Genomic DNA, 22,240 nt, shown 5'->3' with positions numbered 1-22,240 from the left:
TACCGGTAATTTTCTGGAAAAGTCTGTATGTGTGAAAGGGCTTAATAATGTCGACAGTATATGTAAATTAGTAAACAGCGTGTATTATTTTTCAGTGTTACCTGAAACAAGACCGACCGTTTAAATGACTGATCGAGTCAAATGCATTATGGGTGTTAAAGTTTTCCTAGCTGTTTTTCGCCACAGCCTTTTTTTCTCTACAAACGGCCAACTTTTAAAGAAAAATAAAATCTTGGCAGTGGAGAGTTAATCCTTTTAATCAAGATTTACAAGGTCTGTCTGGTGAAAGACCATCTGATTGGCCAGCTAATGGCCATGAATCCATGAAAACCCGGCTACAATCAAAAGCTTGATTTAGCAGGTTCTAGTAAGGGAAATAAGAAACAGACTATTTCCAAATACTTTCAAAAATCTTTTATTTGAAACATATCAATACACAAAGTGTTGTCCACATGCGTAATAAAATAATTTATGCCTAACGTCTCTCTGGCTATGACAGTCATCCAATGACTAGAATGTGACTGAAAATGATCAGAACCATCAACAAGTGATACTTCCTGCCAGTTCCTCTACCGCGCAGATCATCCAAAAATAAACAAGTGTTGAACGATAGAAGTCTATAGGGCATAGCATGTGTACAAATCGCACCAAAAAATACAATTTCAATTCGCTATTTTTGTATCCAATTTACAAGTGAATCTCACAAAAAGGTCCAGGTCAGATTTTTCCCAAAATCATGAGGAAAAATATATATTTTAGATATTTTCTTTTCTTTTTTTTTTGCTTAAGGAAAATGAAGCCTATTTTCATGACATTTTACTTGCATAAAAACAACAATAGAGCCAAATAATAATAATAATAATAATAAAATAGCCCAAAAATTGGCTTTATTTATTTTTCCTTTAGATTCTGAGGTGAAATATGCCCGGATAAGGTCTTAATGAGATTCCCCTATTTTATCTTAGTTCCTTTTCCTAAACAAAGAAAAAAAAGAGATTAAAAGAAAGCAGTGTTGCTGTTAAAGTTGGTTAAGAGTTGAATTATTGCACAAATTCTTCAAATCGGATCATCTGATATATACCTGTTATAAAAGCATAAAATGACCTGTCACTATTTAATACACGTATTGTGTAATTCATGTTGAACATCTTTTCAAAGTCTGAAATATATTTGTTCCATAAAAACAAACATACAGACTCTAAACTATGTATATATTCAAACATACATCCTATATACAGCCTCATTGGCTGTCCTGCTTATTAGAACTTTCAACGGCAAAAGATAATTGACTTCTGTATAAAACTTTTCATTAAAACCTCCAAATATTCACCTTGAATCCATACCCATCATCACTAACCAAAATCAAACATTATATGGCTTTGACGATAATTTGTGGGATGCTGGACAAGTTTACATAACATTGTTTCTTTATGCTTCTAAACTGACTGCATTTTCTAGCTATAAAATCTATGTGAGTGTGTGAGTGTTATTTATTTTACTTTGCTTCAACTTCAATATCAATGAGATATTCAACCAACGTTCCATTTACTGCAAAGAAAATCTATTGGAAGATGAATAATTGGCATACTTATGAGACCAGGTGTTGAATACAACAATCTGGGGGTCATCGTAACATAATTAGATCAAATAATGACAATCAGAACAGCAGAAAAATGCATGTACAACAAGCCAAACTTGAGGTTTCACAGTGGTGACAGACTGCAAGAGAATTGCTCAGAATAGATCTCAAAGTATTGGTTCAAATTCAATCCAGATAAATAAATGGTAAGCACACTAAGCCTGGGCGATAAATTTAAAATGTTTCAACTCCATGACAGAGGGTTTAGAAGGAATACTGAATTCTCTCTAATTCTTTTTAGAGATTTTTTACCCCTGACTAAACCTGAAGGGAAATACCAGAGTAACAATCATATGGCTAGCCCCGACGTGTTAAATGACCAAAAATAAAATTAAATGCTGAGAATACAATTAAAAAAAAACCCACACAGACATAAATCCTTTTATAAAAGCCGCTATCTCTATGATAGCTTGGGGTCTTCAGGGACGGGGGACTGGAAGTTAAGAAGGGAGATGGTCGGGTCTTCGTCTGGTTCTGAATCGAAATACGAGTCATCCTCCAGCTCCAGAAGGATGGGCAGGTTGGTGCCACAGGTTTCAGTGGTGACGGGGTCAGGAAGAATTACAGGCTGAGATGTGTACTGGACCAGCTGCTTGCCTGAAAACACCAATGGTGCAAATTTCATTTGGTGACATTAGTGGCCTAAAAACAAAACACCTCTTACGCTACGAAATATCAAAAGACTGCTACGCAGAAAAAAAAACATTGACATTTTAACAGTAAAAGATATAAAATGGTACAGGAAAAACCTGTTAGGTAGTAAACAGCAAGTTCTCTTGCTATATACATGTACTTATGCTATATACATTGCATATATATTTTAGATGACAATAACTTGCATATTTTGGAAGTAAAAACAATCTTCTTGTCATTTACATTGAAAAACCATAAACTGGCATTCCCGCAATTTCCTGTGACACACTTTATATTGGCTGGAATTAAGTTTGAAAAATTACGTTTATTATGATGTACATAATTTTATAGGTTTTATGTTGCATCTTATGCGTCAGTTCCGAAATAACATTTATGACTACTATTAACATGGTATTATTTAAAGAAATATACAGTTTTTTTGTTTTTACCGTAAATTTAATTTCAGAGTGTACAACCTAAAATATTGCTACCATAATATTTTATGGTAAAATAGTGGCAACTACAGCTTTCATTTCTTATAAATTTTGCTTGCTTGCTTATTTATTTATATGGTGTATGTGACCCTGGACCACAAAACCAGAAAAATTTATCATTTTGACCCATACAATGTATTTTTGCCTATTGCTACAAATACACCCCAGCGACTTAAGACTGGTTTTGTGGTCCAGGGTCATGTATGTCTTTGCATTTAAAACAAAATTTTCATTTTCAAGCATCCTAAATATGAAAAATGCAGAATCTCTAGAGTCTGTACCAGATTCGGTTTCTTTCATGGGTTCAGGTGACAGAAGGTCCTGGATCTGTAAAGAGATCGCAGATGTATGGTTAACTAAGACAAACAATATGCAGATTTCTGGAGAAGAAGTGCTCATCACATCTGAAAAGATTAAGATGTTAAAGTTACTTCCCACACAACTGATGCTTTTATGCAGAGTGAAAGTAAATTGCATGGACAGGAATGAACCCTACAGCAATCTGCAGTTAAAACATCTTTATCTCAAGCTATCTGATAAACATCTAGCATTTGAAACATGTCAAATATTTTCTGTTAAAAAGATCAGATGAGTTTGTTAAGAGTCTCTGCATTCTGTTCATTCTTACGCAGCTGTTAGACACTGAACTTTCTTAACCACACTAGCAGTCTGCTCTCTCAATTTCTCAATGTTAAGACCATAAACTCTATGCTTTATATGTGCTATATAAAAAAATTACAGCTGAAAAAAAAAAAAAAAAAAAAAAAAAAAAAAAAACTAAAAACGAACTACAAAATAATAAATAAATAAATTTATATAAAATACAAAAGAAAAATCCACTAATAAATAAGTAAAAAAACTTACACTAGCCAGGCAGTCCAGATCCATATCAGCGGAAGATGATGTGAAAATCTGTGAAACACAACAAAGTGTTTAAGAGCAACAAGAAGAATATATTGCTGACAAAGTAATACATATGCTGTATTAAAAAATCATTCATACAACAGTTCCTTCTGGTCTGATTCTGAATCTGATTGGCTGATAAGAGTGAGATATTACAGTGATAACAGAGCTCCTCCAATCGCTTCACCATTTGTATCATGTATCACTCCGCTTGCCGTATTTCTCACAGCGAGTGAGAATGTTAAATGGAAAAATACTAAAAGCTAAAAGTTATTTTTTTCCTTTCAAAACTAGCTTGTATGCAGCCAACAAATGCACTGAGCAGCGCTGTCATCAGGATTCACCCTTAACAGTAGAAAGGATGGTATGAGCCCATCTGACATTCAAACTAATGTTTTATTGTGAATATGAGATTAATGAGAGTAACAAGTCTGCCACGTTTGTTCTGACCAACTGAGGAAAAAAGCATTACCATAAATCGCGCTACCAATGGTGATTAAATCTAACGATCGGTTAACGTTAGCTCATATCACATAAAACCGTGCAAATTATTATTATTCTACTTTATTCTCAAATTATTAATGTTAACAATATCAGCATTGCGTGACTATTAGCGTGTAGATTTCAATTTCTGTACAGTCTAATCTAATTGTCATGCCATTCGAATTTCATATTAAGAAATTCTTTTAACCCCAAAAGCAAACTATGCTCCCTTCTAAATGGTTTTCTTTAGAATACAAATCTTGTGTAATCTCAGGCTATCTGTAATCAGAAGCACGTTTAAAACTGGAATATAATTACTGACGTAATGATGCAGTGCCATACTCAAATTTCCCCCGAAAACCTACCCGTACCACTCAAATTAGAAAACATTATTATAAGCTAACCATTGTGAATCGGGCTAAAGTAAGGCGATAGTTTTGAACACTGGCTGGTTATGTACTTGATGAAATATTACAGATCATTTTTAACCAATAAAAAAAGTTACGGACTGCAGCTTTAACTACAGCAATTTTTACAGGCATACATACACAAATTATATAAGTGTAAAAAAAGAAAAGAAACAAAAAGAGATGACGACAAACAAAAACAACACTAATAAAAGCTCTATATTTTTCTTTTAAATGGATACTTTTAAAAGTACTTAAAGTTTTTGAATATGGTGTTAAAGACTGAATCAATATTTACATCAAACAAAGTCGAGGTGTCGAAGTTAATGGACTGAGCATTGAGGATCTGCTGAAGGTTTTCTATTCCAGAGTCAATGGTCTCTAGATGATCACTTAGTTCTGTCCTGTGGTAGAAAGACAAAAAGAAAACCATCTCTCAAACACCACACACAAACCAGCCGATTCCCATATTCAAAACCTAAACACTCATTTAATGTTTACTTTAACATTTTAAGGAGCTAATAGAAATCAGCAATTTCACTTCAGCAATAACAGGAAGCATTTAAATACACTCCTATGAAAACGTGAGAGAGGCCGGTCCCCAGAAAGATCAAAACTGTGATGACGAGGTCATATGGCGCTTTTCCACTGCATAGTACGGCACGGTTCAGTACAGCTCACTTTGGCAGGTTTTCCACTGGGAACAGTAACTGGTACTTTTTTTTTAGTACTACCTCGGCCGAGGTTCCAAGCGAGCCGTACCGTTACCAAAACGTGACGTGTAAACTCTGCTGATCACTGATTGGCCGGAGAGAATCATCTCTGCCTGCGTCACTGAACTTTCAGCACGAGACACAACAGACCCGCTAGATTTAAATCAGCACAGCCAGCGGAGGATCGAATGCAACTGTTTTTACAGAACGCACCTTTTTTAAACTTTTTAAAAAAATGGCTGTTTTGTTGTCTGTTGAGGAAGTACAGATGTTCCTCTCTTTGATAGCCGAGGAGCGGATCCAGGGAGAGCGCGATGGAGCGACGCAGAATTAAAACGTTTTTCAGGAGTCACGGCAGTAGAGGCGGCACAACTATAAAGACACGTGAATAATCCCGCCCACTCTAAAGCGGTACTAAACTGCAGCGGAAACACAAAACGAGCCAAACTGAGCCGTGTCGTACCACGCAGTGGCAAACCGCCAATAGAGGGAGGCGGGGCTGCTGATCTCGTCACATTAGTATCCAATCAGAGAAGGGAACAGAGGTCAAAGAGTGATTGGGTAATGGGAGGTTTCAATAAGAGCACAAAACATGCATCTTGGTTCAAATGCCATGCCACACTCCACACTTTCTTTCCACTAGACATAAATTGAGTGATCATGACGTTGCACTTCTCAAATTAAGCTCAAGTGGCCACGAACACCCTTTTTTTTTGCTCTCTACAACCTCCAGCACACCTGAGCCTACCAACAACCAGTCAGCATTCACCATTTCTCAAGTATTCTGGGGCAGAAATGAGCGAACGAGCCTGAGAAGACAAACTAAGCGTGGTTAGCATCTTTATAATTAAGCACAGCATCAGGCGTTCTGGGGACGGATCGGCCGACTGAAATGCTGACCCGGAATGAGGCCTGAGGTGTAGAGATGAGGAGGAGAAGCTGGAGAAAAGGCGAGAGATCTCAGACATCTGAGGATAACTGAAAAGACAGAAGCACAACATGGCACTGGGGACTGCAGGGGGTGCTACACACATCAACAGGCCTCTGCCACAGACAAAAACGGGGCTGTTTTAGGTGGAACAGGAACTAGAGCCAATATAGGTGAGGCTGAAGAACAGATTGTTCAGAACTGGGTTTACATATAAACACACACACACACACACGTGTGTCTATATATAATTCAAACATACACGTATATATGTGTGTGTGTTGAAAATTAGACTAATTACGTAAGATTTGGAAAGTAACTTGAAAGCAAATTCAATTCATGTGCATCCATATGAATTTTAATTTTAGGTTCAGCTAACAGTGCGACTTTGGGTATATTAGTGCTTTCATGTCATGGGTTTGATTCATTTACAAAACAACAATCAAGTACACATTACCTTACGCTTTAAATACTTATAAAACAAAAGGCCCTCAAATTCAGTGGCACAGGGGTCATGAGATAAATTGACATGAAATAATGCACTGGCTCACATGAATATCTGCAAAAGTATTAGTATTACTCACTATGCCGGTCTGGCAGGCTAAGCCGAGCAGCCAAATGCCAGTTAGTAATGAGTAATGCTTCTGTAGGACATTTTAAAAAAGGATCTGCTCATTAGTTTTTTGGCTTTTCTGACTGATGTGGACATAGATAATTTACCTAGAAGTGAAAATCCTGTCATTAAATACTCACCCACATCATTTAATACACTTAATTATTTTGTACAAAATTAAAAATTAGCAATCTAAGAGAAAGTTCACAATACTTTTTCCATACAAATGAAAGTGGACGGTAACAGTTTTCACGCTTTAAAAAGGACAAAACTGTTGTTTTAGCATCATTGATATACTATTGTATTTTTTGTTAATATTTTGAATGTGTTTTTGTCATCTTTGTTATTTTAAATGTGTCTATATGTTCATTTTACTTGATTTTTTTAGTTATTTAGTTCAGGCTATTTTAGTACTTCAAGTTAAACTAAACTTAAATGAGAAATGTTGCCTTGACAACTAGATGAATTAAAAAAAAAAAAGTTTAAAAACTTTTTATATTTTATCTTAGTTAACATTTATTTATTTCAAGTAATGACAATGTGTCTTTTTTTCTTTATACTTCGTTTTAGTCAGTAAAAACATCCCTTGGACAAAAAAACAACAACAAAGTATCATTAGTAGATTCAGTTCATTCAATATATTTCAAGTCTAACGATCATTTTGAGTGAGAGCAAACCAATAATTGTAATTCTTAAAATAAATCCTCCCAGTAACACTTTATTTTAAGGATCAATTCTCACTATTAACATGCATATTACTAGCATATTGACTGTGTATTAGTACTTATAAAGCACATATTAATGCCTTATTCCGCATGACCATATTTTAGAACCCTTAAAGGAACACTCCACTTTTTTTGGAAATAGGCTCATTTTCCAAGTCCCCTAGAGTTAAACCGTTTTTGAATCCATTCAGTCGATCTCTGGGTCTGGCTGTAGCACTTTTAGCGTAGCTTAGCATAGATCATTGAATCAGATTAGACCATCTGTTTGTTTGCATACAGAATCGCTACACACTCGACACCGCAGAAGATCAAAGAGAAGAAACTCCCAAGAAATTTCTCAAATGTTAAAATAAAATCAATTAAAAAAAAAAAAGTATAATGAATGTGCCAGAAAAAGTGGTCACCATCCACTTTCATTGTAGTGAAAGGATCAGCTTCTTTTTTGTGCTGCACAGAAAACAAATCAGTGAGCTAACGGTAACAGAACTTTCTTTTTTGGATAAACCATCCTTTCTGAAGCCATTTTAGGATCACAGTTAGAAAGGGAAATATGAGAATAGTGTTACTCAGAAAGGGAAGGCTGTGAACTCAAACGGAGCAGAGAAGCAGTAGCTTTGTCCTAATCGAATGTGCATTTGTTGGTTTAACTCACTTGTCCAAGCAGGCCACGCTCAGACACTTCTGGTCACTGGGAGGTGGGCTTGGGGCTGTGATGGGCTCGCTCTCCTGGAGGATGGAGTTGATGAAGGTTGTAGGGGAAAGGGGTGTGTCCACAGGTACACCCGATACCGCCCCCACTTCCACTTCAACAGGACACACCTCCTCCACCTCAGGACTGTGGGCAGGGCTAGATGGCTCCTCCTTGATGTGGACCAATGGGCTTGTTCTGTGGGAGGAAAAAAAAAGAAAAAAAAAAAAAAGTGTCAAGACAGAATCAAGAAAAATTTTACATTTTCAAACATTCTTTAAACTCCTGGAGTTTATGCATGTCAACAAGGTTAGACAATTGTAACTTACAGACTTAAACAACTTATGTAGCTCCTTCATCACTATATCACAGAACAAGCCCATTGGTCCACATCAGTTTATATAGTAATAAAAACTGTGACTGTAAACTGTAAATATTTAGATTATAATAATGGGGGAAAATTGCACTGCAATGAGGATTTTTAGAAAAAAAAAGGTGCTTAATTGTCTAGAAAATGTCACAATTCTTCATTGTACAAAAAACATGCTTTATTTTCTTTACAAAAACAATTAAAGTGCATATATTTATATAATATAAAATAAATAGAATATATACATTTTATTTTCGTAGAATAAACCTTTAATGCATTGTGACATTAATTTTGACAAGTCAGCTCCCAAATCTCGTAACTCCCATTATTCAACAAGATTTTTATGACTATAAAAATACTGTGATGAAGTACAGAAACCTCAGAATGTTTTAAAATATTTTTTCAGTGTAAATACTTCATAACACATTTTCATATAACAATAATAAAAACTGCTAATTGCGCTAGAATTTGAGAAAAATGTGCTTAATTGTCATAATAATAATAATAATAATAATAATGTGACCCATTTTCTTGAAGATTTGTGAGATTCAGCCATTGCCCCTATAAGAGAAGCTGAAACTTGCCTGTCTTCAATCCACTCCTCTGTGGCCACAGGGATGGACTGCGCCAGTTCAGTGATATCAGAGATGATTGGCCCTGTCTTGACAGGCGATTCTGAAGTGAAGACCCCCGTTCCTGTGAAAGCTGTAGAGGAGGGCTACACACAAGACGACATACATTACACTTAAAAAATCTGGTAATCATGGGAAAATTCAGCTAAGAATTTGAGATATAAGCACGCAGGACTCACAGAGATATTAGGAGATGACTCGAGCGAGTACTGCCGAGAGTATTTGGGCATGGAGTGCGTGGAGCTCCCATCATTCAACATCAGGGGCCTGTGAACAAACAGAGAAAAGAAAGAGAGAGAGAGAGGGGAAAAAAAATCCCCCATAAAACAAAGGGCACAATAGAAGAGGTCAAAAGCTAGAACAGACAACAATCGCAGTTAACAACATTTCACATACTGTACCACACTACAGTTAAATAGCAAGCTGCTATCAATGCGGATATATGTGTTAATCTGAGATTGACTTGCATCTTTCGTTTTACTCCCAGGACTCTGTTGGACCGTGCCAGTGTGATCAAGAACTGAATGAGCTGTGGAAACAAAGAAAAAAAAATCGATTACAAGTTTTTTCTTTGGCATTCTCATGAATATATCACTTCTAAAATGCATTCAGATGATACTTATTTTTAAATACATCAGTTAAACATCTAAGAATAAAAAACATTGTCCATTTACATTAAAAGCTGTAGAGTCCAGTAAAATATGGATGTAGGTTAGTTTCTTTCTTCATCAGAACACATTTGGCAAAATTTAGCATTATCAGTGGATCCTCTGCAGTGAATGGGTGCCACCAGAATGAGAATCCAAACAGCTGATAAAAACATCATAATAATCCACGTGACTCCAGTCCATCAATTAACATCTTGTGAAGTGAAAAGCTGTGTGTTTATAAGAAACAAATCCTAAAAAGGCATTTTAACTTCAAACCATCACTTCTGGCCAAAATACAATCCATAATAACACTCCCTCTAGTGAAAACGTCTATCCCTTGTTGTCTTTTCACATCAAAATCCATAGACATATTGGTTTAGAACAGGTTTGGACTGTTTTCTCTCCTGATTCAGATGAAAAGTGTTTCACTGATTGTGAAGAAAGCAATATTATGGATAGAGGACTCATGTTTTAGCTGGAAGCAAAGGTATGATGTTTGAAAAACAGCTTGATGGATTCGTTTCTTTCAAACATGCAGCTTTTCGCTTCACAAGACTTTAACTGATGGACTGGAGTGGTGTGGATTACTGTGATGATTTCATCAGCTGTTTGGACTCATTCTGAGGGCACCCATTCACTGCAGAGGATCCATTGGTGAATTTTTTTACATCTGTCATGTTTTGGAAATAAAATATGATTCTTATGCCATTTCATTTTGACTTTAAACTGATCAGGCTGCCTGTGAGGCTGGAATGGATGAACTTATAAGTGACAAAAAAGACTTGCAATTATATACAAATATGAAAAATGAATAAATACATTAAAATAAATAGTATAATATAATATTATATATATTAAATGAATTGAACTAAGTTAAAATTATAATAAACAAACAAATATATATGATAAAAATAGGCAGAGAAACAATAAATGCATTAAACTATACAAATATAGCAAATGAATAAATCATATAAAATGAATAATTTCAATAATGAATAAAACACAAATATAACAAATACATTAAGTTGTAAATTAAAATGCCCCACGGACAAGACCACGGGAATCAGATAAGCCCTTTACACAATCTGACATGGCTGGGGTTGGAATTGAACAGGTTTGGCCAGAGGAGAACTGACCCCCGACTGAGCCTGGTTTCTCCCAAGGTTTTTTCTCCATTCTGTCCCAGAGGGAGTTTTGGTTCCTTGCCGCTGTTGCCTCTGGCTTGCTCAGTTGGGGACACTTAATTTCTAGCGATTATCGTCAATTTGATTTCACAGATACTATTTAAACTAAACTAGAATCTCTGAATTCAATAACGAAATGCCTTTAACTGAAAATTGAGTGTTTAATCTTATTAGTATCCTCCAATTTGATACTCTTAAGTGCTTTGACAATCTGTATAGTTAAAAGTGCTATATAAATAAAGGTGACTTGACAACAATTGCATTTGTCACTCTGAAAACAGGAGAAAGTTTGCTGATTTTACCTTATTGACGACTTTCTGCTGTTGAGAATGTTTCTGTCTCAAAGTGGCAACTTCCCTCCAGAGCATCTCATTCTCACTGTGGGAGAGAGACAGAAAGATGAAATATAAAGTTTCAGGCAATGAGTTCAGTTAGAAAATGAAATTTTCATGTATGTTTTGTTCACAAGGAATAAACATGACAAATACAGCACTAAACGCTACTGAAAAAAACTCTGGGGCAGTTGTTTTTTCAGGGTGACTGTGAGGCTACATCCACACCAAGTCAGCGCTTTCCCCATCCAATCTTTTTTTTCCTCGTCTCAAGAAATATCTGCGTACACACGAAACCATGAAACAAACGATGTAGTATACATGCCAGACCAGTATGTGGCGCTGTAATTCTACCACAGAGATACACTAAAAACGGAGAAGATGACTTGGACTATGCGCATAAACCTTGCACACGGTATTCAAATGAACATGAAACAATCTGTGTTAATGTTAGTTAATAAAAAGACAATCGTTCAGTGTTTGTTCATGTTGTTGTTGCCGTTACGTGACATGGCGGTGTCTGACTAGGTTTGAGATGTGGGGTGATGACATCATCGTTTCACAAAATATACGGATTGGCTTACACATGAAAATGCAAAGGTGGCGTTTTCAAATTTATCCACTCTGGGACCTGGTTTTAAAATAAAATAGTCGTCTGGACGAAATGCTAATCCGATACAAAATTTTTGCGTATAAAGCTAAATGTGTCTCCATGTGGACGGGGCCTGAGTAAGTCCTGCTTCCCTTAAACTCTGCTGACACTGATAAAATGGCATTTTAAGTGTGCGCTCGCGAGTCCAATATGACCACAGACACACAGCCCGAACACAGTCCAGCACACAGGAACAAAACCACAGGAAAATACTGAACATCACTGTGGTGGAAATAGAAAATTCAAACACAACACAATGCCAAAGAAATCCTACAAGTTCATGAACAAAAACACAAACAACTGCATGGTGTATATATTTAAGTCACACTTTAGTTTGTGGACCGATTCTCACATTTAACTAACCATCATGCAATCTCCTAAATCAAGATGGCTCCTAGTTCCAACATTGTTAGCTTGGCATTGAAAATGGTCAACATGTGACCGAAACGTCTGCCTTCTTTTTTTTCAGTAAATTGCTTACACTGCTTTCATCTCGCTTGTGACTTTTTGGTTTTTGAGAGCGTGCGGACTAAGTATTCTACAAATTTTAAACTTAAAGGGATAGTTCACCCAAAAATGAAAATTTGATGTTTATCTGCTTACCCCAAGGGCATCCAAGATGTAGGTGACATTGTTTCTTCAGTAGAACACAAACAAAGACTATTAACTCAAACCGTTGCAGTCTGTCGGTCATATAATGGCAGTCAATGGGACCAACGGCTTTAAGAGTTAAAAAACAAAAAACATACACTGACAAAACCAAATTAAACCCTGCATCTCGTGATGATACATTGAGGTCTTAAGCCATGAAACGATCAGTCTGTGCAAGAAACTGAATTTGTAAACAATGAGTGACATACGTGCATCAGATCGTTTCCGCGCATGCGTCTACTATGCCAGAGCACGTTTGCACCATAACACGCCAGCTGTTGTGAACACGCTCAGGACAGTTGGACATTGCGGTGGATCAGAAGTAAAAAAATTATATAAATACGGTTCAGTTTCTTGCACAGACAGATCGTTTCGTGTCTTAAGACCTCAATGTATCATCACGAGTCGCAGGGTTTAATTTGGTTTTATCTGTGTGTGTTGTTTTGACTCTCAAAGACGTGGGTCCAATTGATTGCCATTATATGACTGACAGGCTGCAACGGTTTGAGTTAAAAATCTTTGTTTGTGTTCTACTGAAGAAACATACATCTTGGATGCCCTGGGGGTAAGCAGATAAACATCAAATTTTCATTTTTGGATGAACTATCCCTTTAAAACATATTTTTTAAAGCCATTACTTAGTTTGTAAAATTTACAATCAGTTTCTATGTAAAAATGATTTCCAAGTAAATCCAGAGTTTTTTCTTTTTGGTCGGTGTAAAGTATCAGGAATATTTGACTTGAGTGACATCATCTGTGTCTGACATTCATCTCATGGACTCCCTGCGAATGAGTCTCTTATATCGAGCAAGAGACAGAGATTACGAGAGGACTCTGCTGCATTATAACCCAGCGTTGTTCATCTGTTAAACAGCACAGTGCAGGAAGAAGCACTTTAAGAGTCCCCTCCTCCCATCACGTGCCCTCCCCCCGCTCATCCCTCAGCAGATGGGACGGGGGTTTATAGGGGCAGGTGTGGATTCCTTTAAACAGGGTGAATCTCCATTCCAACTCAGAAATACACAAATTGGAGGCAAGTTCCTTTAAAATCTCCTTCAAGCCAAAACAGACTTTCAAAATTGTTACAATCCAAATAAAAAATCCAAATAAAATACAGCCGTTACCATAACAACAAACAGAAATAAAATACAAAAAGTGTATTATTTATTATATTATTATATATTATGAACTATTAAATAAAATTCAAGGTGTAATTTCAATATTGTTAATATTATTTTAATGCAGAAACCTCTTAATCTTACATGTTAACATTAACTACAGCAGAAAACACATTACAATCATTGACATGAATTTAAAATGTATAATCAGTTAAATTAATTTAAAACTTACACAAGGTGTTAGAACATTAGATTGGCTGACATTCATTTATAAAAAAAAAAAAAACAAACATTTAAGATGATTTGTTGGATTTCAGAAATCTGTAACATATTCAGAAGTCTAAAACTCAAAAATTCATACAACTAAGTAATTGCAGGGTTGACATTTGTAATATTCTGCCTGTGTGTGTACCAGCTGACCATTCCTGTGTGTGTGTGTGAGACAAACACGTGACAAACCCTAGAGACCCGTCCAGCTGTGAGGGCGTAAAGTGACAAAATGCCCTCAGACAAGCTGAGAGCAGCTGTCGAACCACGTCACACTGGTGTGAGGACGGCCATCCATTTTAGGGCCATGACTAACAGGACTTAAAAAGGTGCATTAATAAGCAGACACAAACTCTGCAGAGATTAACCCACATTCACGTCTTAAGCACTACACTTTGAACTGCTATTGACATCTACCCGGCGTAACACTGGATAAAGACTAACCGCTTGGCCGTCAACAAGCCAACGGTTACATCAGTCAAACTTTTCCCAGCAGTTTTAGGAACTACATGAATGCCAGTTTGGATATATCCAGCAGTCACTTTAATTAACCTAAAACTAAAATTATGACTAAAAGTTTAACTAAAAATGAAAACAGAACATGTAAAAATAAAAACTAATTCAGAATATTAATAAAAACTATCATAGTATCTCACTGATATTTAAAATAACAATGATGTGAATTTGAATTTTACCTCAGTGTGCATAAATATATTGAATAATTAAATAAATAAAGATGCCTAAACAGATGTGCTCACAGTTCTGAACTTACTATGGAAGTCTACTGGACAAACACACAATTACAATGCAGAAAAGATTATTTTAGGTATTAAATATTCACACTTTCAAAAGTTAATAAAAACTACTATAGTACCTCAATACTAAAATAACACTGATCTGAATTTATACCCCAGTGTGTGTGAAATAATAATAAAAAAAAATAATAAAACAAAATGCACTCATAGTTCTGAACTCACTAGGAAGCCCATTGGGCAAACATGCAAAAATACTTAACTCATTTAAATATTATGAAATATTTAAATATCATTAAATAAAAGTCAGCAACTTTAATATATTTAATATTATTATAACAAAGAAAAATTCTTATAATTTCTTTAATAAGGACTAAAGTCTTGGCTGACAACAAGCCAAATGTTCCAAACTTTTCCCAGTAGGTTTAGGAACTAAATGAAATCCAGTTTAGACCAAATTAATCTAGAACCGGAAGAGGAAATGGAGAAAGAGTCAAATGTTTTGGCCAATGTGACTGCAATGTGACTTACTGTTTGAGTGTGCTGATTTTGGAGTCCATTGACTCCTGCTTGCCCTTCATGAGCTGGACATCTGTGATAATTTTAGACATTTCTCCAGTGCTCAACTTGAAGTCCTCGTGTTTAATATTCGACACCTGCAGATGGACACAATGAAAACGTCAAAGATACAGACTGAGGAGTGTGTGTGTGTGTGATTGGAGAGCTCAGTCGAGTCTGTCATGACCCGTTTCTGAACCCTCACTAGTGGAAAGCATGTGTTAATGGTTTGATTTCCGCCCCGAGCTGGACATTTGGACAGAGCGGGAGAGGAAACACTATAAATCGGAGGGTTGGAAAGTGGAGTCGATGGAGCATCAGAGTGACGTCAGATTAAGTGCCCCAGAACCTCGGCCTCTAATCCACACGTCTCCAGCTGGCTTCCTCTCAGACCTGCTGATTATCGCAATCTGTCATTGAGCCAACGTGAAAAAGAGGGGCATCGGGATTCAAAGTGGTCCAAGGAAACACAGCCGAGCACGTGGAAACCATCACACACACAAAACTTGATCTGGTTACCAATGACCAGACTCCGTGCACTCAGAAACTTCTGAATGGAAATATACAAACCACAAATATCCAAACAGACCTAGTGTGTTTCTTAAATGGTTTGCTTAATTCCTGCTTTCCATTTACTCCATTATACTAAATAACTAAATATAGGCCTACCTATCTATCTGTCTGTCTGTCTTATATTTATATATTTATTTATTTGTGCTGTCTAGGGGTGACCCCGAATAGTCGAAGATTTGATGCTTCGACAGGAGGAGACCGATTCGACTCACAGTCGAATATTCGTGGGGTGTTAGGACCATGCCATTTTGGCTATATGGGGGTGCTCAGATGTCTAATTTCACATAGAACTACCAGTTTTCTCCCAATAAGTTCATATACAGCCTATTGTGATAATGCTGTAAATAAGAATCTGAAAAAAAGGAAGCTTTAAAAAAATGTTTTTACATGCGTAAATAAATCCAATCACCCCTATAGATTTAAGTTTCACTTTCCATAATCCGTGACCCACAGAGGAGCATCTTGGCGGCAGGGATTTAAATCTTTAACAAGACTCAAATCAGGTAGGGTACAAGTGATTTCAGACACATCAGAAACATTTCAGCCGGTTTATATATTGTGTATATATTATGTATCTTGTATAAGAGTATAAGCTGCAGTAAGCGCTTCATTGTAGCCTACTAAACAGTGATTATCTCTTCAGTACGCAGTGCAATGCATAATGTTAATAATTATGACTGGGACTGACATATACATAACATTATAATGAGAACACTATTATAATAAAACGCTGAAACTTTTTAGAGTTTAGTTGCCTGTTTCTGCACGTTGTTGTGAGAAGAACGCGTCCACAAAAGGAGTTCATTCAGAGCCACACAGACTCGTTCACTTATGCATTCGGGGGATTTTGTGCAGATAGCTTATAAGTCGCAATATTAACGTTATGTTGTATAAATAACGAAGCGTATTCTATATGCGATAAATGCTACGTTAAATCCAATTGATTATAAACCTGCTATCAAATGCTTCACTCTACTGGTCATCTTCAGCGGGTATGGCTCAAAACAGAAATGCAGAAGATTAATAACTACTGTCATTTACATAAGCTAACGTTATAACGAGAGCACTATTGTAAAAATGTTGTGAATTCTTAGGGTTTTGCTTACGTTTAATGTTAACTATCTTTTAATCAAAACATAAAACATTATCTGCGAGGCATCCGTTACACCTTTTCCCTGTGTGTTAACGTAATGTATGGAATGTAATGCATTTTGTCCCCGCCCCCAAACATATGATTCGACTATCGGCAAGAGTCGAAATCTCCGATTCGAATATGAAAATCCTAACTCGGGGACACCCCTAGTGCTGTCAAACGATTAATCGAGATTAATCGTATGCAAAATTTGAGTTTTTGTTTACATAATATGTGTGTGTCCAGTGTTTATTTATTATGTATATATAAATTCACACACATACAGTATATATTTTGAAAATATTTACATGGACATACATTTATATATTTATATTATTATATTTTATATTATACAAATATATTTTATATAAACTAGTGCTGTCGCTCAATTAAAAACCTAACATTTTTCTAGATAAAATATAGAAAAAGTTTTTAAATATACTTTTATATTGCAATAATTTCACTTTCAATCTTTAAATTAATGTACAAACAAACAAAGACAGCATATTTTTATTATTTGTTTAATGGCATCTTTATTTTTATGACTGAAGGCCAGTATCACTGACACCAATTAATAATGATTTCCCTATAAAAAGGTTTCCCCCTAATATTTAACCATTGACTATAGCCAATCAACTTTACATTATAATTAGGAGCTATCAATTTGAACATTTATTAGAATTTAAAAATAACTTCTAATTTAAGTGAACTTAAAACAATCTTCACATAAACCCATTATAATAAATGTCATATTTAACTACCTGTGCCCCTCAGCAGAAATATACAGAAACTGAATAAAGTTATCAAACACTAAATTCTAAACTAAATACAGCTGAATCCTTAAAACTAAAATAGTTATTGATTTCCTCTTTTTTCTTTTGTTCTTGATGAACAGACATCACAGCAGCTGGTTATTAGGTTGTTTTGGCTGCTGTTTCCTTAAGAGCTGCTGCATCAACCTCAGTCACTGTGGCTACTTATGCTGGAAAACTAACCTGGTTCAGGGCAGGAGAACTGTCACGCTAAGGTAAGCTCACTGGAATGCAATGATATTACCACTGACTCTCTCACATACTATCATAGCCATGCAGCCTTTCTCTCTGGTTTTATAACGTTGGAACTTTTATAGTTAGAACAGATAGCATTAGAGCATTACAATCTAACATTGCTCTTTAAAGCAATAACAATCACTAAACTAAGACTTAGGAGGAGCTTCTTCCCCCAGGCCATCAGGCTCCTAAACTCTAACTGTGTCATTACATCACATGACTCCATGTAAATATCACTATATCAATAAGTTATTCATAATTTGTTCTACCTCGTATTGCTGCTATGTGAATACCCTGTACAACTTTTTTTGCACATTCCTTATATTATTATTTAAGTCAACAACATACTGACCTGCACATTTAGGTTTATATTTTTTATCTTATCTTTTTATTTTTTCCACTTTTCTTTTTCTTAATATTTATGTACATTCGGTGTTTTGTATTCTATATAATTGCACTGTCCTTGGAGCGGACCTGACTTACATTTCACTACTTGAATCTTGAATCTAAAAGTTAAAATCTTAAGCATTTCAAGTCAGGATTTGGACTTTAATCCCCGTTTTTTCCTCAGGTCTCCGCAGTGTTGTTGTGATCCGACATATTCATGCGCGGCAGTGATGAGAAAACACGCTTGGGAAACAGTTTCGAGAGAAATCAATCTACATATAAAATATTGGTCACAGATTATTGGTCACTTTCTAAACAATAAAAGTGTAGAATCCACTAGTAATTAAATATAAATAAATAGTTTTTTACAGATACAAATATGTTAGAAACGATGCATCGCAATACAAATGCCAAAGTGTATCCGATGCACACTTTTTAAATCGATGCATCACATCGTTAACTTTTTTGGCCGATGCACCGAGCAAATCGGGGAATCTTCCCATCCCTAATAAATAAATAAATATATATATATATATATATATATATTAGTGCTGTCAATCAATTCAAAAAATGTATCGCGTTAATCAGAGTCATGGACTGTGATGAATCACGATTAATCGCAAATTTAAAATACTAGGATTTACCTGCAAGTGTGTTGAAATAAAGAAATGCATGACTAGTTTAAGGAAACAGAACCTTTCACATCTCCGCCAGGAATGAGACATAATCCTTATTATTCTTTTGTTTTAATTCAGCTGTTATGAGCCTTTATACTGGCAATAACACGTTTACCAAGCCACATCGCTTCAATCTCAGCACACATTTACCCAACTATTAGCTCTCTCTCTCTCTCTCGGACACACTCGCGCTCTCTCTCTCTCTCTCCACATTCACTTCACTTTTGTCTAGCCCAGCGCCTCATAATCACACAATCCCAATATGCATACCATCCACCCATTCTGACTGTTACAAATTAGGGCTGTCATTATAATAAACCAAATTGATTTATGATTAATCCAATGATTTCTGACCACTAGTCAGATAGCAGAATGAGACATCAAATTTAATAAATGTGAAAAAATATAGATATATTACTTAAATAGGTTGAATAAAATAAGATAAAATAAATTTTAAATATTTAGTATAATATTTCTGTACCCTACTTTAAAAACCTTTGTCCAAGAACATATTTATTAAAGTCAGAAAATGGCAAATATATCACTCAAATTCTTCAAGCATACATGACATAGAAAAAGAAAAACAGCAAAAGAAAGCCTTCACTGCTAGTTACACACCTATATTACAAGCTACACAATGTTGGAAAGCCTCTGTTAGAGTCCAGTAAGAAAAGTTCATTTATAATCCCACTTTGTGTTTTCCCTGTGGGAGAAAATGATTCAAAGTTCAAAGCTGAACATGAGCAGCAGGGAATCCCCCCCCCAAAACCCAGATCAATTCAGACCGCATTAGTGGTCTGACATCATGACTGTGTCCTAAATGAGCTTCAGCCTGACTGTAAAGCTGCTTTGGATCAAAAAAGCCCCTCCGAAATACCAACTAATTATAAAAACCTGGAGATCATTCAAAACTCAAGGTCACTGCGGCTCCTCTCTTATAAACACCCCACTCATATATTCTCAGATGTTACAGGAAAGGCAAGAGTTTTTACCTACCGTTGTGACTTTCCTCTTGATGTTCTCCAGCAGATGCTCCTGTCCACGGATGAAATATGGATGCTGGAATTCTGTGTCATCTTTCTCTGGTTTTACCAGCCCACCCTGCTCGATATGGACAACTTTCCGAAAACCATCTATGAGGAATATATTAACATGTTATAAGCACAGGTATCACATATTAACTGATTTAGGCTTTAAACTCAATGAGTTTAAGTATATAAAGAATACTGCATAAAGTGCTCTATAAAATAAAATTAACTGTTATTATCAAATGTGACCCAGGACCACAAAACCATTTGGGTAAAAGTTTTTCGAAATTGAGATTTTTACATCATCTGAAAGCTGAATAAATAAGCTTTGGTTTGTTAGGATTGGACAATATTTGGCCGACATACAACTATTTGAAAATCTGGAATCTGAGGGTGCAAAAAAAAAATCGAAATATTGAGAAAATCACCTTTAAAGCTATCCAAATGAAGTCCTTAGTAATGCATATTACTAATCAAAAATTCAGTTTTGATATTTACGGTAGGAAATTTACAACTTATCTTCATGGAATATGATCTTTAGTTAATATCCTAATGATTTTTGAAATAAAAGAAAAATTGATCATTTTGACCCATATTGACCCGTATTTTTGGGTATTGCTACATTAGACTGGTTTTGTGGTCCAGGGTTACATCTAAACTGTTAAATGTAGACAATCACAGATTAACATAATGGAACACTGTAAAGCGGTTTTGAAAATGTGTTTTGTGAAAAAAGCTATAAAAATAAACTGACTTAAAATATTGATATTCATCCACATTTTTGCAATTTCCAACAAAAAAAATACAAATCTTCCATACTGCCTGCATTAAAACAACACAAATACATCTGCTCAAGCTTGATCTTTAAAAATAGTCCTCAGCAAACAAATATATCTTGAGACGGATTTTAAACACGAAGACTTCATCTGAGCTAGAGATTTAGGTACAGAATTTTCTTATACTTACACATATTGAGCTGGCGAACAAAACTGGCCATGTTATTGTGCTTAAAATATTTCGGCAGAACCTCTTTGGAAAACCTGCCCTGGTCGAACACGTGGAAGCTGTTGCCGCCCTGAAAACAGATCAGAAGTGATTAAAACATCAACAACAGATCTACAAGATGTCCAAAGATTCAAAACCACTTCAGTTCATTCTGAAACTGAAACAGATCTGTAGCCTTTCCAGAAAATAAGCTTAAACAAACACAAGCACCAGGAAAATCCACTTATAATACTCCAGATTTAGACAAGTGGCAAATAATATTAAATCAAAACTTTTGGCATGGTCTTATCAGAGTTTATTTTGTGTCTCTGGTTTAAGCTTAAACTGGTACATGACGACTGAATATAAACCAATTAGGAGCACTTTTAACCCAAGTATCAACAGGGCCACTAATAACACTCGGTAAAAGCTACAGTAAATTCAGGTTCCTGCGCCTCCATATCAGAGGTTATTTTAGGACGTGCTGGTTCAGGCCTACACCAGCTCATCACAAATGAATCTAACTGCAATCCAGATCTTTAAACCTTCCTTAAACCCACAATCAGGCTCTAAACTTACTGGACTCCAGCAGATTAACGAGTCTGTGTCCGGATCCTCCACCAGCGTCCAGAGTTTGGTCAGAAACGCAGGTACATTACTACCCGAGACCATCACACCTCCGGGCCCCACGCTGTGATACTCCATCACAGATAGTTTAGTGATCGTTTCTGGCAATAATTACACCTCTGTTATGAGTCACAGACGGAGAGCAGAGTTGCACGCTGTACGAACGCAGATTACGCTCTTCAAATACACCGACCTGATTCTATTTCAACCTCGGGGTACCCGACTGTCGTTTAGATAGCGATAAATACGATTAAATTAACCCGAAGAAGTGTTTTTGATCATTCAGGAGTAGTGGAAATTTCCATTAAATCCCCACTGCGTAGAAACAAGCAGCGCTGAGAAGAGTCGCGCTCTGATGACGCCACCGCGACGCGTTTTTAAAAATATCATA

At 35.9% G+C, this 22,240-nt stretch overlaps 1 protein-coding gene across 2 annotated transcripts; it reads right to left on the bottom strand.

Annotated features, from left to right (window-relative positions):
- Positions 1 to 399: 399 nt before the first annotated feature.
- LOC306885561 (heat shock factor protein 1-like) lies at positions 400 to 22,220 on the bottom strand. 2 transcript variants are annotated; one of them, XM_079442172.1, is made up of 14 exons: positions 21,802 to 22,220; positions 21,205 to 21,313; positions 20,207 to 20,343; positions 15,366 to 15,490; positions 11,365 to 11,440; positions 9,696 to 9,757; positions 9,408 to 9,495; positions 9,181 to 9,314; positions 8,191 to 8,424; positions 6,173 to 6,250; positions 4,858 to 4,963; positions 3,631 to 3,678; positions 3,048 to 3,093; positions 400 to 2,236 (listed from the first exon to the last, which is right to left on the bottom strand). In XM_079442172.1, exons 1-14 carry the CDS (start codon positions 21,925 to 21,927, stop codon positions 2,040 to 2,042), a joined length of 1,566 nt encoding a protein of 521 aa, XP_079298298.1. In that variant the 5' UTR covers positions 21,928 to 22,220; the 3' UTR covers positions 400 to 2,039. The 2 variants fall into 2 exon arrangements, with proteins under 2 accessions (XP_079298298.1, XP_079298299.1); XM_079442173.1 differs by lacking the exon at positions 6,173 to 6,250 and having other exon boundaries at positions 21,802 to 22,212.
- Positions 22,221 to 22,240: the final 20 nt, after the last annotated feature.

The sequence above is a fragment of the Barbus barbus genome, assembly GCF_936440315.1.
Source record: "Barbus barbus genome assembly, chromosome: 19".
NCBI lineage: Eukaryota > Metazoa > Chordata > Actinopteri > Cypriniformes > Cyprinidae > Barbus > Barbus barbus.
This window is presented reverse-complemented; position numbering and strand designations above follow the sequence as displayed.

Bases quoted from the DNA above. Each gene is read 5' to 3' on its own strand.
- LOC306885561 (XM_079442172.1), bottom strand. From the start codon at position 21,927: ATGGAGTATCACAGCGTGGGGCCCGGAGGTGTGATGGTCTCGGGTAGT. The intron at 9,315-9,407 runs GTGAGTCCTGCG...TCTTGTGTGTAG, and splicing joins AGTCATCTCCTAATATCTCT to CCCTCCTCTACAGCTTTCAC. The intron at 4,964-6,172 runs GTCAGCATTTCA...TTTCTACCACAG, and splicing joins CACCTCAGGCCTCATTCCGG to GACAGAACTAAGTGATCATC.